Source organism: Populus trichocarpa, chromosome 17, assembly GCF_000002775.5.
Source record: "Populus trichocarpa isolate Nisqually-1 chromosome 17, P.trichocarpa_v4.1, whole genome shotgun sequence".
Classification (NCBI taxonomy): Eukaryota; Viridiplantae; Streptophyta; class Magnoliopsida; order Malpighiales; family Salicaceae; genus Populus; species Populus trichocarpa.
The window spans coordinates 8,709,289-8,723,524 of NC_037301.2; the positions used below are offsets into that span (position 1 = coordinate 8,709,289).

General features: G+C 35.8%; 2 protein-coding genes across 2 annotated transcripts; both read right to left on the bottom strand.

Moving 5' to 3' along the window:
• Nucleotides 1–346: 346 nt before the first annotated feature.
• Nucleotides 347–2,716, bottom strand: LOC7482453 (uncharacterized). The gene has a single exon (XM_002324001.4). The coding sequence runs from the start codon at nucleotides 2,580–2,582 to the stop codon at nucleotides 564–566; it is 2,019 nt and encodes a 672-aa protein (XP_002324037.2). The 5' UTR covers nucleotides 2,583–2,716; the 3' UTR covers nucleotides 347–563.
• Nucleotides 2,717–5,182: 2,466 nt separating this feature from the next.
• Nucleotides 5,183–11,950, bottom strand: LOC18107296 (ARF guanine-nucleotide exchange factor GNOM). Its single transcript, XM_024588705.2, has 3 exons — nucleotides 11,805–11,950; nucleotides 9,954–10,899; nucleotides 5,183–9,258 (listed from the first exon to the last, which is right to left on the bottom strand). Exons 2-3 carry the CDS (start codon nucleotides 10,686–10,688, stop codon nucleotides 5,599–5,601), a joined length of 4,395 nt encoding a protein of 1,464 aa, XP_024444473.1. The 5' UTR covers nucleotides 10,689–10,899; nucleotides 11,805–11,950; the 3' UTR covers nucleotides 5,183–5,598.
• Between the last annotated feature and the right edge of the window lie 2,286 nt (nucleotides 11,951–14,236).

Sequence of the window (14,236 nt, forward strand, 5' to 3'; positions counted from 1 at the left end):
CATTAACCTTTACCATGGCAAGTACTATTTGAACTGTTGGTAGCTCATGATAGATTTTGAAACCATTGGTTTAGTTTTTCAATACTTTAAAAGTTGCCCAGAACAGTTGTCTCTAACTTTTATAAGCTTTCAGCATGCCTGGATCTGGAAGTTGTGCCTTAATGCCTAACTGTTATAGACATCAGAAGTGTTTTACGTTAATTCAAAACAAGTTCAAGAATGAGGCACGAATCAAAATATAGCTTTCAGAAATGTTGCAAATAAAGTCAGCTCCCCTGAATTTCTAGTGCATACCCATTCTCCTTGATAGTCAATGTACTAAAAAAACAGAAGGGAACAAGGAAGCAGCAAAATGTGAAAAAGTCATATATCTAGAGAAGTCGTGGAATTACAGATTTGCAGTAAATAATGGAAACTGAGCAACACGGCTATATCAACTTCAATAGAAGCAAGCATTTATGGAAAAGTGAAAATTAATTCCAAACCTTCAGATGTACCCCTCAAAGAAATAGGTTTCTTGTATTGTGTTCACATGATACAAAATTCTATTCCTCTAAAGAGCCTCAAAACTGCTTTCTTTTATTTCTAAAAAGGCTCTCTCGTTTAGAATAAACATAAACTAGAGCAAAGAAAACTACTGCGGACATAGACACTGAACCCCATGGAAATGGTGGGTCCTTGAAACAAACAAGCGATGCCTCCAATTCCTGGGATGCATGGTAAACCAGAGAGTGGATGGCATACATGTCGTGGTCAGAGGACCTCAAGTAATACAAAGCCATGTCAAAGTCCATATGTGACATTGCAGAAATTGCTTTGTCCAGCTTGTACTTGAACAGGTTCCATCTCTGAATGAACTGAACATGCTGATTCTGTTTAAGGAGTTTCCTGTCCCCGCCATGTGCTATAATGGATTCAAGAACATCAATAACACTACTTATACTGTAATTCAACGACGTCAACAGCACATTTCTACGAGCTGCATCTTTCTGCACGAATGACAGAGACGAAATCTCTGAGAAAGGCCCAAATGGAGTTTGTCCAACACTCCAAGTATAATCCACCAAAGTATTATTATGCCTTGGGCTCCAAGACAAATGGGTTGGTGACACTCCCCACATACTCTGTAGAATTGAACCAACAAGCGGTCTCTCAAGTACCCTAGTGTGCGTAAACATGTGACGACCATTGCAGCTATAATCACTCACAGTCTGTGTAGTCTTTGTCCTCACTGCAATAACCATATCCCTAAACGCAACAGATTGATGATACCGATCAAGCATCAGCAGTGTATTGTAATCCAAATCAAACACATAAACAGGCAGCACTCTACTAAAATCCTCCTCCGGGGTCCCTGCCATCCTCCTAAACTCCTCAGCAGAATCAGACAATATCTGATGCAATCTCTTTGAGTCCAAATATTCACTCACAATCAAAGTATAATTGTCAAACAAGAACCTAGAAGTATAGGAATTAATCGACCTAGAAATCGCAAACGAGCAAATTGAACACTGATCATAATTCACTTCATACTTCCTAAACGCCAAATTCTGATTCCTCAACAACAACCCACCTTCATTAGCCTCATCCATAAACGTCTTCTCAATCTCCTTCCAATCCAACCCACTCAAATCCTTACCACTTCCAGACCCATAAATATGTATAAACTCAACAATCAAAGAATTCTGAAAATGCACAGGAATTCTCAAAGAGGGCACAAGTAATACCTGATAAGCATTCCAAATCAACGATGCCAAGTCCGCTAACAATGCCTTATGTGACTTGGGTCGCCCGTGCATTGCTGTAAGAGGGTGAAATTCACCTCTAGGTAAAACCCCATCTCCAGATATAGCCGGTCCGTAATCGACAGGACCAGCAGATAGATCAATCCAAAGATACCTCTCTTTACCAGTCCAAATGGTTCCTAAGCATTTAGTAAACCCAGGAGACGAATCCCCTTCTGAATAACTATACGCATAGTTCTTCGATTGCGAACCCAAATTAATCAAATAAACATAAACCCCTTGCACAGGTTTTTCTCTATCAAAATCTTGCTTGATAATCCGATCAACTGTGTTGTAAGGGATGGAAAGGAGAGGTGATCTGAGGGAAGATGTACTTTCGGAAATTGAAGATTTAAGGGCTTCGGAAAGGCGAGATGAAAGGGTGGAGCCCGCGTGGGAAACTTCAAGGTGGGGGGAATGCTTGATGGAAAGACGGTGGGAGTCGGTGGTGATGACGTGGAAGTGGTCAGAGATGTGGGCAGTGGAGAGGAAGGTTTGGAGGAGGGAGGAGGAGTCGGAGGGGAAGGAGGATCCGACGAGACGGATGTGGAGGGAAAGGGGGAGGGTAAGGGAGAGAAGGGAGGAGATTAAGGAAGGGATGTGAGGGTGAGGGGAAGAGAGGGAGAGTGATTTTTTGAGGGAAGAAGGGAGGGAGGGGAAGGAATCGTTGGTAGAAGAAGGGTCTACGGTGGACCGATGAGAGAGGAAAGTGTCCAGGCCTGGGATTGGGGATGGAGTTGTGATGGTGAGGTGGATTAGGAGGAGGAAGAGGAGAACGGTAGTGGTGGTGGTGGGCATTTTGGTGGAGCAGATGAAGTGAGAAGTGGTAGTGTTTGATGGAGGAGCGATGAAAAGGGTTTGAGGTATCTTAGTAGCAGGTCATTTCAGATTTTTTTTGAGTGAGGAGGTTTCCAGTCAATGGCGAACTTTAGTTCCTGTTTGGGAAATCCAAAGATATTGAATTTCAAGATATTTTTAATTTAAAAATATATACAAATAATATTTTTTATTTTTTATATTAAAAAAATTTAAAAAAATTAATTTTAACAAAAGTCTTTTAAAAAATTACGAAATAAACGTTCAGTCACATTATTAAACAGGCTCTTTGACGAGAGAGGGGTTCTAGAGAATATTTGATATTGTGGTCAAACAGATTTTTTAAAGATTGAATTTTTTTAATTAATTTTTTAATATTTTTTAATTATTTTGATGTGTTAATATTATAAAATAAATTTTTAAAAAAAATTATTATTTTAATATATTTTCAAGCAAAAAAATATTTTAAAAACAGTATCTATTAAAAAAATATCAGTTCAACTTTTTTCTTTTATTTACTAGGGTTTTTCTCTATGATAAAAAAAAAAAAACAAATATAAGATAAAACAAAAATGTATAATAGCACTATTAGTACATTAACTTAATTTTTTTATTTTTTAATGTGAGTTTTTATCCTCTAAAATAAATTTATTTTTAATGAATTATTAATATAATTAAAAATATTAAATAAAATATTAAACAATAATTACCATATCATTACACTTTCTTTTAGACTATTTTATATGACTTTATGATATATTAAATAAATTAAAATCAACTATACTAGAAATTGTTAAAATTATTATTTATATAAAATTAAAATGAAATTTACTATATTTATCATAGTCCAAAGTTGAAAATGGTATTATTTTTTTTAAATATGGCAGTGTAGTCTTCCTCACACAAAGATATTAAAACCTACATATAATGATTTTTCACTAGGATCTGAATTCGAAGATGAATTCCTTTCAATCCTAAGATTGGTGTTGGATTTTTAGAAAATAGATATTTTTCTTAGTTAATTTTATGTTTTTTTTATTTTTATTTGTTTATTCTGTATTATTATGTTTTTCTAGTTTTTTTATTTAAAATAAATATTTTTTCTATTTTATTTTTTGTTAGAATTTTCTAGTTTGTTATAGATAAACATCCAAAATATACAGTTTTTAATTTTATTCTTTGAAGATTTTAATTTATAATAGATGTCGTTATCCTCGACTCCCCGGGGCCGGCGACATCATATTTCCTTATTTCCGTGCGTTGGAAAGATAACGAGGAAGCCTATCAACCGTTGGATATTACATTATTTACCATCTATACCTTTCTATAGGAAAATCAATAAACTATAACCTTTAGTTTATTCATATTCTCTAATATACCTCTCCATTAATTATTTCTGTTAAAAGTAATCACGCGTGAAATTTACGTGAAAGTCTCAATAAAAATTAAGAATAATAGCCCTTTAGTTTATTCCTATTCAAAATTAAGAATAATAAACTATAACCTTTAGTTTATTCTTATTCAAAAACAAAAAATAAAAAAGAAAAAAAGAAAGTTAAACACCGGATTATAATCGATAATATAATAGGCGTTGGGTGAACAATGATTTTTTCTATATCCTTTAATTTTTATTACTTAATAAAATTTAATAACATGGTTTTCTCTAAAATTATTTTTTTAACAATATAAAAAAAAATAGACTATAAAAATACCATGTTCAATTAAAAAAAAAACCATCAAATCCATAAACTCAGGCAATCTAGGTTACCTCAACAAACCAAACCAACAAACCACACTAACTTCATAGAAAGAAAAAATAAAAAGAAAAAAAATTATAAACCATCTCAACATTAAAAATTAAAATTGATAAAAATAATTTTGAAAAAAAAATCATAACAAAAAAACAAAAAGAAAAGGAAAAGGAAAAAAAAACCATGTGTTTTAAAAAAAAAAACACCACAGCAATATATAGTATTTTGTGAGAAAAACTAAAGTGTTTTCCGTACATGATTTAGCTTTTTTTTATTATAATAAAATATCCTTTTAAATAAAATAATAATAATAATGTTCACGCGTGTTACTTGTGATCATAGTTTTTAAACCCGGCCCGGTCCAAGGCCCAGGTTCAGGGTTTTGACCGGGTCTATCCCTATTTTTAAAAAAATTTAAAATGACATCGTTTTAGTAAAAAAACAAAAAACAAAAGTCAATAGGTTGCAACCATGTTTTTGACCGGGTCAACCCGCCGGGTCGGCCAGGTCACACCAGATCATGACTTTTCCTATTTTTTCACCATCCCGGCCCGATTCCAACCCCGGCCCGGTCGGGTCGGGTTTCAAAATTATACTTGTGATAGTTCAGTGTATGACTATAGATCATGTTAAAATTCCGACAGCAGCACATATTTGTTTTACAGACTTGGAATATTTTTGTTAATTCATAGTAAAATTACTTGTTGTGTTCATAGTCATCTCTTTTAACAAAAATAGTTGGCAAATGGGGCGTGTTGAAGAATAGTGGAGTATGATACAACTAGGAAGGAAAAAAGAAAAAGAAATGCCCAGAGCTTATTTTGCCAGCAATTGTGAACATAAATCTGAACTGTATTACTATCATGCAAAACCATCACAATTCTCCACCTTATGATGCTGAGTAAAACTAAAACCTACTTGAAAATGTTCAGGTATCAAATTCTTTGTCCTGTACATCAACGAGGAAAGTAAATACAACTTTTATGGTCAAAATTTTAGGACCAAAGAGAGAGTTCTTCCCAAGCATATTTCAAATAACCAAATCTCTATCTTTCTGATGCCTGGAGTCGTGAGCAGAGACCTTCATCACGTCCATTCCCTTCTTGATAAACCTTAATCTTTGTCAATTCCCAAAAATTCCAGTACCAGAACATGAAAAAATTACCCGAATGCTCCAACTCATGTCCTCCAGTGCCAGCTACATGTATCGACAAACCGATTGGGTTCTATTGAACACACTGTAAATGTTAACCTCCAGTGCCAGCAGCACATTCAGCATGCACTGGTTCATTTGAAGGAACGCAACCTGTTTCGTCCAGCTTATGAAGTGACTGCTCCTGACCTTGATCAGGGAACACCTCAGCTTGCAAAGATGGAGCAATACTATTCACATGCACCCATGTAAGTTCCCACAAGCTATCCCCACCTGAAGCACTCCTCTGCACAAGCACTCCCCAGCTCTTCATTACCAGCAAGGTGTTCTTCAGAAGCTCAGGCACTGTTTCCTGAAGAATTTCATTTTTCTTCCCTTTTACTTTTACCTTCAGATATTTTTCCATTCGGCTAAGCACTCCCACCCAGAGTTTGCAGAAAGTTGTCAACTGTGCAATTTCAGGGAGTAACTGCAAAAACACTTTTGAAAGGAGTTTTACAGCAATGACAAGTGTCCCTTCCATGTTTCTATAGTTAGATTGGTGCCCCTGAGCAATTTCATGCAAATCATCTAACATGGTGAAGATGACCAGATCAAAACACTGTAACCAAAGATCATGTGGAAGTTTGATCCCATCCACTCCTGTCAAGCACTTCTGCAATGATAAAAGAGAACGGTTTCTGACCTCTTCTCTCTGATCCAAACAAACTTTCCGTAAACCCTGCACAAGCCTCAGCCACATTTCCCCAATATCCTCTGATAACTTTGCAGACTCCTCCTCCCCCATTGCCTCCTTTGCATCTTGCGACCACCTAACCAAACAACTAACAGAATCTCCCATAAGATCAACTGCACACACGGACCTCTCTGCCTGTCCCACACGAGACTCTGCAAACTGCCTTGCTGCATCAACACAGAGAACATAATTTGCAGGTAACAAATGAGACCCATCACACATGATAAAGAACAATGCATCGAATCCTGCTTCAGCAGCATCTGGATGCCGAGCAGTGATGGAAAGCAAGGATGTAATCGTACGCCACCCCATTAGAGATCTTATGTGTGCAGCATTTGCTTTCACAAGGCGACCCACTTCCTGAGTAATTTGTTCACAGTATGCATCAGCAACACGGGCATCAAGCTTCAAGACAAGTTGCAGTGACCTCAAAAGTTCATCAGCCAGGTTCTCCTTGTAGGGCAGCAGCCGCTGGCAAATCCGGAGGAGTCCAAAAACAGCCTTCTCTACTAAGGAGCAAGGCATTACAGTTGACTGAACAATATTAGCTATGTGCTCATAAACACCCTGCCACAATAGCAAAATCCTGTCCCGGTTATTCAGCGTAATTGTAATGAGCAACTCCAGGCAAATAACTGCAGTATCTTCATCCTCTGGTAAACTGTTCCCTTTCTGAGGGTGACCAGCAGCCAAGATAAGTGCTTGTGCAAGCTCCCATAATGATTCAGCTTGCAAGAACTTGCTTTCAGTAAAGATGCTGCCAACATGGCACTCTTGGATTGTCTGAAGGGTGCGTTGATGAGCAGCAAGTTGTTCAGTGGGTTGTGATCTTGGCTCCTCAATGTCAAGAGCTAAAAACTGACTGAACCGGCCCATTAAGCCAGTATATCTTCTTGGAGTTTCCATGGATTGCATGTGAACTGAAGGCAGAGAATTTGAAATTGTTTTACCATGCACAGGGTCAGCAGAAAGCTCTGATTCCTCAGTAGCATCACTGGCCACACGTGCAGGGAGGAGACCAAGTTTGTACAATCTAAGGACACAATCCAGAATATTTCTCCAACCTGTGCGGATATAGTCACCATATCTATTTGCAATGGTAAAAACTGTGACAGTTGCCATCATTGCTCTTGCATCATCACCAAAGGCTAGCACAGATTCCTCGACTGATGATGGATTCAAGAGGGTTGTGAATTTGCACAGAGACACAACTACAGCATCCAATACATCTACAAGATGATGGCATGCAGAGATTTTAGCAAGAGCCAGATATCCATCAATACATGTCTGGTAAATATCTTCAAGTTCAGCATGATCAAACACCACAGAGATAGCATCAACTGTGGGACCAGACATTATAGCAAACATATCATGGTCAAGGTCGGCTCTAGAATCGGATAAAATAAATGGAGCAGTCCTTTTGGACTTATGCATTAGATCAATCCAACGGCTTGGGGTCATTTCAGGGATTCCAAATCCTTGTTCCGGAGTTGTGCGGATCTCATTCTTGCAAATTGAATGGTACAGCTCTGACAAGAATTCTCGAGGTAAGTCATTGCCTCCATTGATGCGTCTATTATTCCGGATAAAATCCTCTTCTGTCATTTTTTTCTTCACCTGTGCATTATGCCGATCTGTGTTGAGCAATATAAGAGAATAAGACAACAAAAGAGCTGCGTCCTTGTTAGCTAGAACCTGTGGTGATTGCTCATAATATCTCTCAGAAAATGCCTCAAGCACTCTTTGTATTTTTTGTGATTCTCCAGGCAGCCTAAAAGTTTCCAACAATAATCGCAAAGCATTATCCAGACTCATATCTTCGAAATCAAAAGTCTGAGCAAACTCATGAAGAACCTGAATGGAAAACTCGTCATGACTTCCCAGGAAATCCCCAATAAGATTCTTATCTAATCCAGAAGTGTACCTGAGAAAGCAAGCCACACTTTGAGGATTAAGTTTTTCCGGCAGTAGATGTGTTCCTTGGAGAAACTCTAGTCCTTTTTTTGGATCACGATTGAAGTGATCAGCTCCGACCATTAACCTTCTCTTAATGTGCTTCCTCTGGCGGATAAACGGTACCCATTGGTTAGGATCACTATAGCTGTCACACTTCGCTGTCCAGAAGGAAGTATACTCATCAATATTCACCGGGGCCGGTTCTGAACCATCAGACCCATTGCCTATCCTTCCAACTATACCCTGAATAACAGCAATAAGGCCATCCAGAGCAAGAACGTGCATGGAAGACAAAGGACAGTCCATGGGAATGGCACTCTTTGATAACAAGTTAATAAGGTCTTCAAACACATTATTGCATGTCATGTCACAATCCAAGTTGGCATACATCTCCACCATAAAGGTTTTCTGCCTGCAGAAGTCTACAAGAGCCTCCATGGCAACCTCTTGCTGCTGGTAAGAAGCACCATATCTGCTCTGTGCAAGTCTCAAAATTACAAAAGAGAAGAAAGCCTCGAGTTGGAGTTTTAGTTCAGTTCGCAGATGGTGATACAGGTTAAGAGCTATACTACAGACCATTGAGAGAATAAGTGGACTCGTTGATAAATCAAATTGCATCAGATTACTAAATAATTCATCCTGAATCAAGCTCAGTAGCCTAGGTTGACAGTGAATTGAAGGGCCACCCAATTCTATTGCTGAATTAATTAAGCCCAATGCAAAAAGTGGGACATCTTCATAAAATGCTATAGTATTTGACCTGGGACCTTTTCCAATATGCTCAGCAACATTTAATAAGGAACACAAGAAATGAAATATCTCCACCATGCAAGGCACTCCATATGGCAATGTCATGAGGTGCAAATCAAAAGGAAGGGCATCCTTTCCCCTACCAGCCCCAATTGCATTTTCTTCAATTGCATTTTCTTCAATTGCGGCAAGACCTGTGGAAGCATCGGAACCAAACCTCACAGAGGATGCCTGACCACCCAATTCTGAATTACAATTGCCATTCTCCATCTGTGTACTCCCAAGAGCATAATCATTACCCAGCCCCCCACTCTGCAAAAGCAACAAAACGTTTTAAATACTTCTAAAGTAGGAAAAGAAAGATAATTCTGTTTTGAAGCCATACTTGCTAGACATATTTATCATTTTTCATTCATTTAACAAAAAACTAGATACAGTTCCAATAAAGTAAAAGGTTGCTAAGTAGTTCATTGCCACTTCATTCCATAAACCACATCAAAACTTTCTAACAAATTTTCCACAGCTCTCTAATGCCATGTGCCATTCTTTTAAACTCAAAAAAAAAAAATATATAAAGTAGCATAAATCATAAACTATGAGCATAAATGCAGCCTCACAATTTCACACAAAAGAAAGGGCTAAGATACAGATCAGGAATAGATTTTCACCTATGATTTTGAGTGTAAATCAGAAAAGATTTTCCCCTAAAGTTCTATTAATTTTCCAACCATGAAACACTGTAAAAACAAATATAATTTATGTTGTGAGACAACCAGGAATATGCAGTAGAGATAAACTGAAGAAATATAGAAGGAAGATTTAATTATAAATTACCATAAGACAAAACCCTAAGTAAACTATCAATGTGGGTTTTTTCTTTATTATGACTATTCTTTTCATCTCAAGTTTTCCAGCTTCTCTTTGATCCTATGCCCCAGCAACTAACAGAAGGACATTGAGAGCAGAGATGTTACAATAATGAAGATGAATGTGAGATGCAATCATACCTCCTGTTTGACAGTAGCAACACCATCTACCAATGCCTGGTTTGTGTTTTCAACATCTGGAAGGTGTGAAAAAATGAACCTGATAAGTTCATGCATAGTGTGGCGAGAAATCCTCTGCAGCAACTCACTTTTACTGCCTGCTTGATGTACTATACGAAAACAAGTGTTCACTAGGATACAAACATGCTGATTACTTAACATGACTGATGCTTTACTCTTCATGCAAGCCAGAAGAACTTGAAGTATCCTCATCAATACCACTTCTTCTGATGCAGGATCTGTCACCTCAAACCGACAACCAGTGACAGCATCAACCACTGACTGCATAGCATCTTCAACATTTACAGTATTTTCATCAATCACATCAAGAGTTAATATCTTGTAAACAGACAACAAAGCAACCCCAGTGATTGGTGCACCTGTTTCATCAGATCGAATCACATCCAAAAAGGGCTGAAGATAAAGTGCAGGGTTGATGGTATGCCATGGATTCTGCCAGGAGAAGATTTGCTTCCTCAACGTCTTCAAAGATTGAATTAGAGAGTCTTCTAGTTGGTCATCACCTGACATATAATGAACCCCCCATCTCACATTTCTCCTCATCACTGCCAACACAGTACCTGCTTCTGCATTAATCATGCATACTATAGTAGCTCTGTAAGATTCAGAAGTACCGCACTCCTCAGGTTCTTCCTCAATCACCTTAATTCCAGACTGTAGCTTTATTCTCCCCATATCAATACAGTATCCTCTCAATACAACCAGAACTCCTGTCTGCGATTCCTGGTTGCTATGCAGAGAAGGAACAAGAACTTGATTACAGCATGCCCTTCATAGGCAACAAACAACAGCAACAGCTACAAAATGCCTTTGTCCCAAACTTGATGGGCCCGGCTAAATTGATCCGCTTGTGTTGTTCAGCTCAATCAAAAATATGGCATCATCCCTTCGTATTCAACACAAAAGTAATAAAATTACTGATCAGCCATAACTCAAAGTGTAAGAAACAGAGAGTACAACAAAAGCAGCCTGAACAGCTAATGTAAAACAGATACTGATTCATGATTTATACAGATAAGCAAGGAAATCAGCAAACAAAATGAAGTTGGTGAGACTATTGGGTCATATGCTTTGTTAAACTGCTAATGCCCATTAATCAATCAATTTTTGCGAAAGCAATTAAAGCCAAGTTGCATCAGTGCTGTGATGAAACTCATTCAAAGAGTCGAAAACATCTCGAACATTTGGCAGATATAATGACTTGGCATAGTTGAAAATCTAGCATTAAGATCCATCTAGAGCTTGAAAATCAATACTCATTTAACTATCTGAAATCTTCAATTAGCCTTAATACTTTCTACTTGGGTTGTAAATCTAGTGGGTGTAGCAGTTAGACAAACAAGATTCCGAGGGAAAAAAAAAAACAAATGAATGGTCAGATTAGATTCCTTGGACAAATCATAATGATGAGTTAATTGTAAGAAAATTGTACTCCCCAGTAGTAACTAGCAAAACCTAGATAGTTGCTAATCAAAGTTAAATGAAAAAGATATGAAATTTAAAAAGCTCATATCATATATAAAATAAATAGATAAATAAAACACCCTAAAATAACACGAAAATCGACGCAAATTGAAGGGATCACATCTGAAATGCAATCAACAGGTAGCTTCTACTCCAACTAAGAAACTGACTACACAAGAAGATCAGGTTTTACGTAAATAGAATAACAAAACTATTATTTATTTATTTATAGAAAAATAACAATAAGTAAGTTTGAAGAAAGGGAAGGGAAGGGAAGGGAAGGGAAGGCATCAAGCGAGATAGAAGTAAAGGGAGATGCGTTGCTACCTTAGGAAGGTGTGAGAATGTGGATCTGAGGAATGGATACGCGTCTCAATTCTGCTCTTTTTTTCATTTCTTCCTTCCACCTCCTCTACAGATTTATAAACACAATTCTAATCACCCTTTTTTCTCCCTTTTCCTTTTCTTTTTTTTTTCCCCTTTAATCTCTGTTCTTTTTTATTTATTATTAAATTTTTTTTTTCATATAAAAAAAAAGGCCACGATGTTTCGTACTGAAAATACTATGGATTCGCAGAATCCACGGTGTTTTTATTTTTTTTATTCTAAATTTTTTTTACTCAATATTTTTTTAATTTTATTTTTTTATATTAGATTAATTGATGATTTATTTGTATTCTTATTTTAGTTTATTAGATAAATAACACAATGTATAAAAAGACTTTGCAGGTCATAGAGGAAGTTTTGAAACTCATGATAATTTTATGAAGTAACTATTTCAAGTAAAATTATTTATAATTATTTTCTACAGTCTTGAACTCCAAACAATAATTTATTATATGCAGTCTTATACTCAAAGTTCTTTAAAAAGATTATAGAATCATAAAAAAAATCTTTTAATTAAATGCAGGCCATCTTTATTAAGAAACCATTAAACTCAAAAATCTACAATGATACTTTTTATCATAGTTTTGAAACCGACCCGGCCCGACGGGTCGATCCGGGACTGGAATCGGGCTGGGTTGAAGAAAAAATAGAGGAAGAAAAAACCTGGTGTGACCTGGTTGACCCGGTAAGACCCAGTTGCAACCCATTGACTTTTGTTTTTTTTTTTACTAAGACGATGTCGTTTTGATATAAAAAAAATTAACTCGAACGACCCGGTGACCTAATTAAAATCCAAAACTTGAATCTTGAATCAGACCGGGTCTTGAAACTATGCTTTTTATTCCTTTGCTTTCAAGATTTAAAAAATAAAAAGAGCATAACATTGATGTGCTTGTCGCTTCTCAATATAAGTTATTATGACATAGAGTACAGGTTCCTTAATTTATATGGTATAGTACATTGATTGGAATATAATCATCTTTTTTTATTGGTCCATTAATTTCATGCAATAGTTTGTTGTTCTTTCTCATGTTATTATACTTTATTTATAGGGAATGATATTTTTCTTCTGATCCTTATGGAAAAATAATAATGTAAAAAATACATATTCCATACTTATTTAAACAAATTAATAAATGGAACTTGTAACATAACATTTTTCTTAAAGTTTAATATCTTGATATCCCCACGGATGCTACATATTTTTGTTTACGATTAAGTGAATGTTTGGGAACGCGGCTGCGGCTGCGTTCCCAAAAAATTTGAAATTTTTTTTTTTTGCTAAAATTTAATATGGTTTGTATGTTTTGGATCGTTTTGATGTGCTGATGTCAAAAATAATTTTAAAAAATAAAAAAAATCATTGGCATGCATTTTGGCACGAAAAGTTATTTGAAAAGCACCCGCAACCACACTGCCAAACACGCTTTAAGTTCTCAATAGTATAGTATTTCCTTGTTGGAAAAAAGAAATGATTATCAAGTAGCATAATTCATTAGAAAAGTAACAGTTGGTTAAACCTTAGGTCTATGATCAATTAGATAATTATTTGATGCCATGTTTCGAATATCATTAACTTTACTAATTATTGATGAATATATTGGTGTTTTACGCCTTGAAATGCCACCTACTCATAAGTATGTAGGATAATATGTAGCTAAGAAACAATTACTCCTTTGGAACAAGCATCATTATTAAGATTGGTTCAAAACTATTCGCATCAACATTGATAGGGTGGTGAAGGTTTGGCCCAATGAATACCAAGACTATAATAGTTTTGAGTTTGGGTGAATTGTATCTTTCAAGTGAGATAATTGGTGGAGAGAAGAAGTAGCAAAAAAAAAACATTTTGTTTTTAAATATTCATGATAAATGTTGTATTAAGATTGTATATTAATTACAGTTGTTAAGACTAGTATATAATATGTTTTTTTTTTTTAATGAAAGAAAGCAGGTTTTCTTATAAATTGATGTATGAAGGATACCTAGAACTAATTTCTAAATGCTTGTCAGATGACTTGTACACTAACTCACATGAGAATTCTATATAAAGAGATCGTTTGTGTTTATGAAAATACTTGAGATCAATAAGTTATCTTATATAGAGAATGTTATGTTTTGATTCTGACTACATGTTTCCTTTATTAAGGGTGACAAATGGGCATATATTAGTTATAACATGAATTATATGATATTATTAAATGGTAAAAGTAATATTTCACCCTTTATAAGGTTATCAGATTTTTCCTATAAAATAAAATGTTATGTCTTATATTTTTATCTATCACAAAATATAGAATATAGTTAACCTGAAAAGCACAAAAAATAGCTTATAGTCAAGATATAACAATTCCTCTCTTCTAAAAGGGTTT

Coding starts and splice junctions, on each gene's coding strand:
- LOC18107296 (XM_024588705.2), bottom strand. CDS start 10,688: ATGGGGAGAATAAAGCTACAGTCTGGAATTAAGGTGATTGAGGAAGAA. Junction 9,259..9,953: donor TTGCTACTGTCAAACAGGAG/GTATGATTGCAT, acceptor TTGCTTTTGCAG/AGTGGGGGGCTGGGTAATGA.
- LOC7482453 (XM_002324001.4), bottom strand. CDS start 2,582: ATGCCCACCACCACCACTACCGTTCTCCTCTTCCTCCTCCTAATCCAC.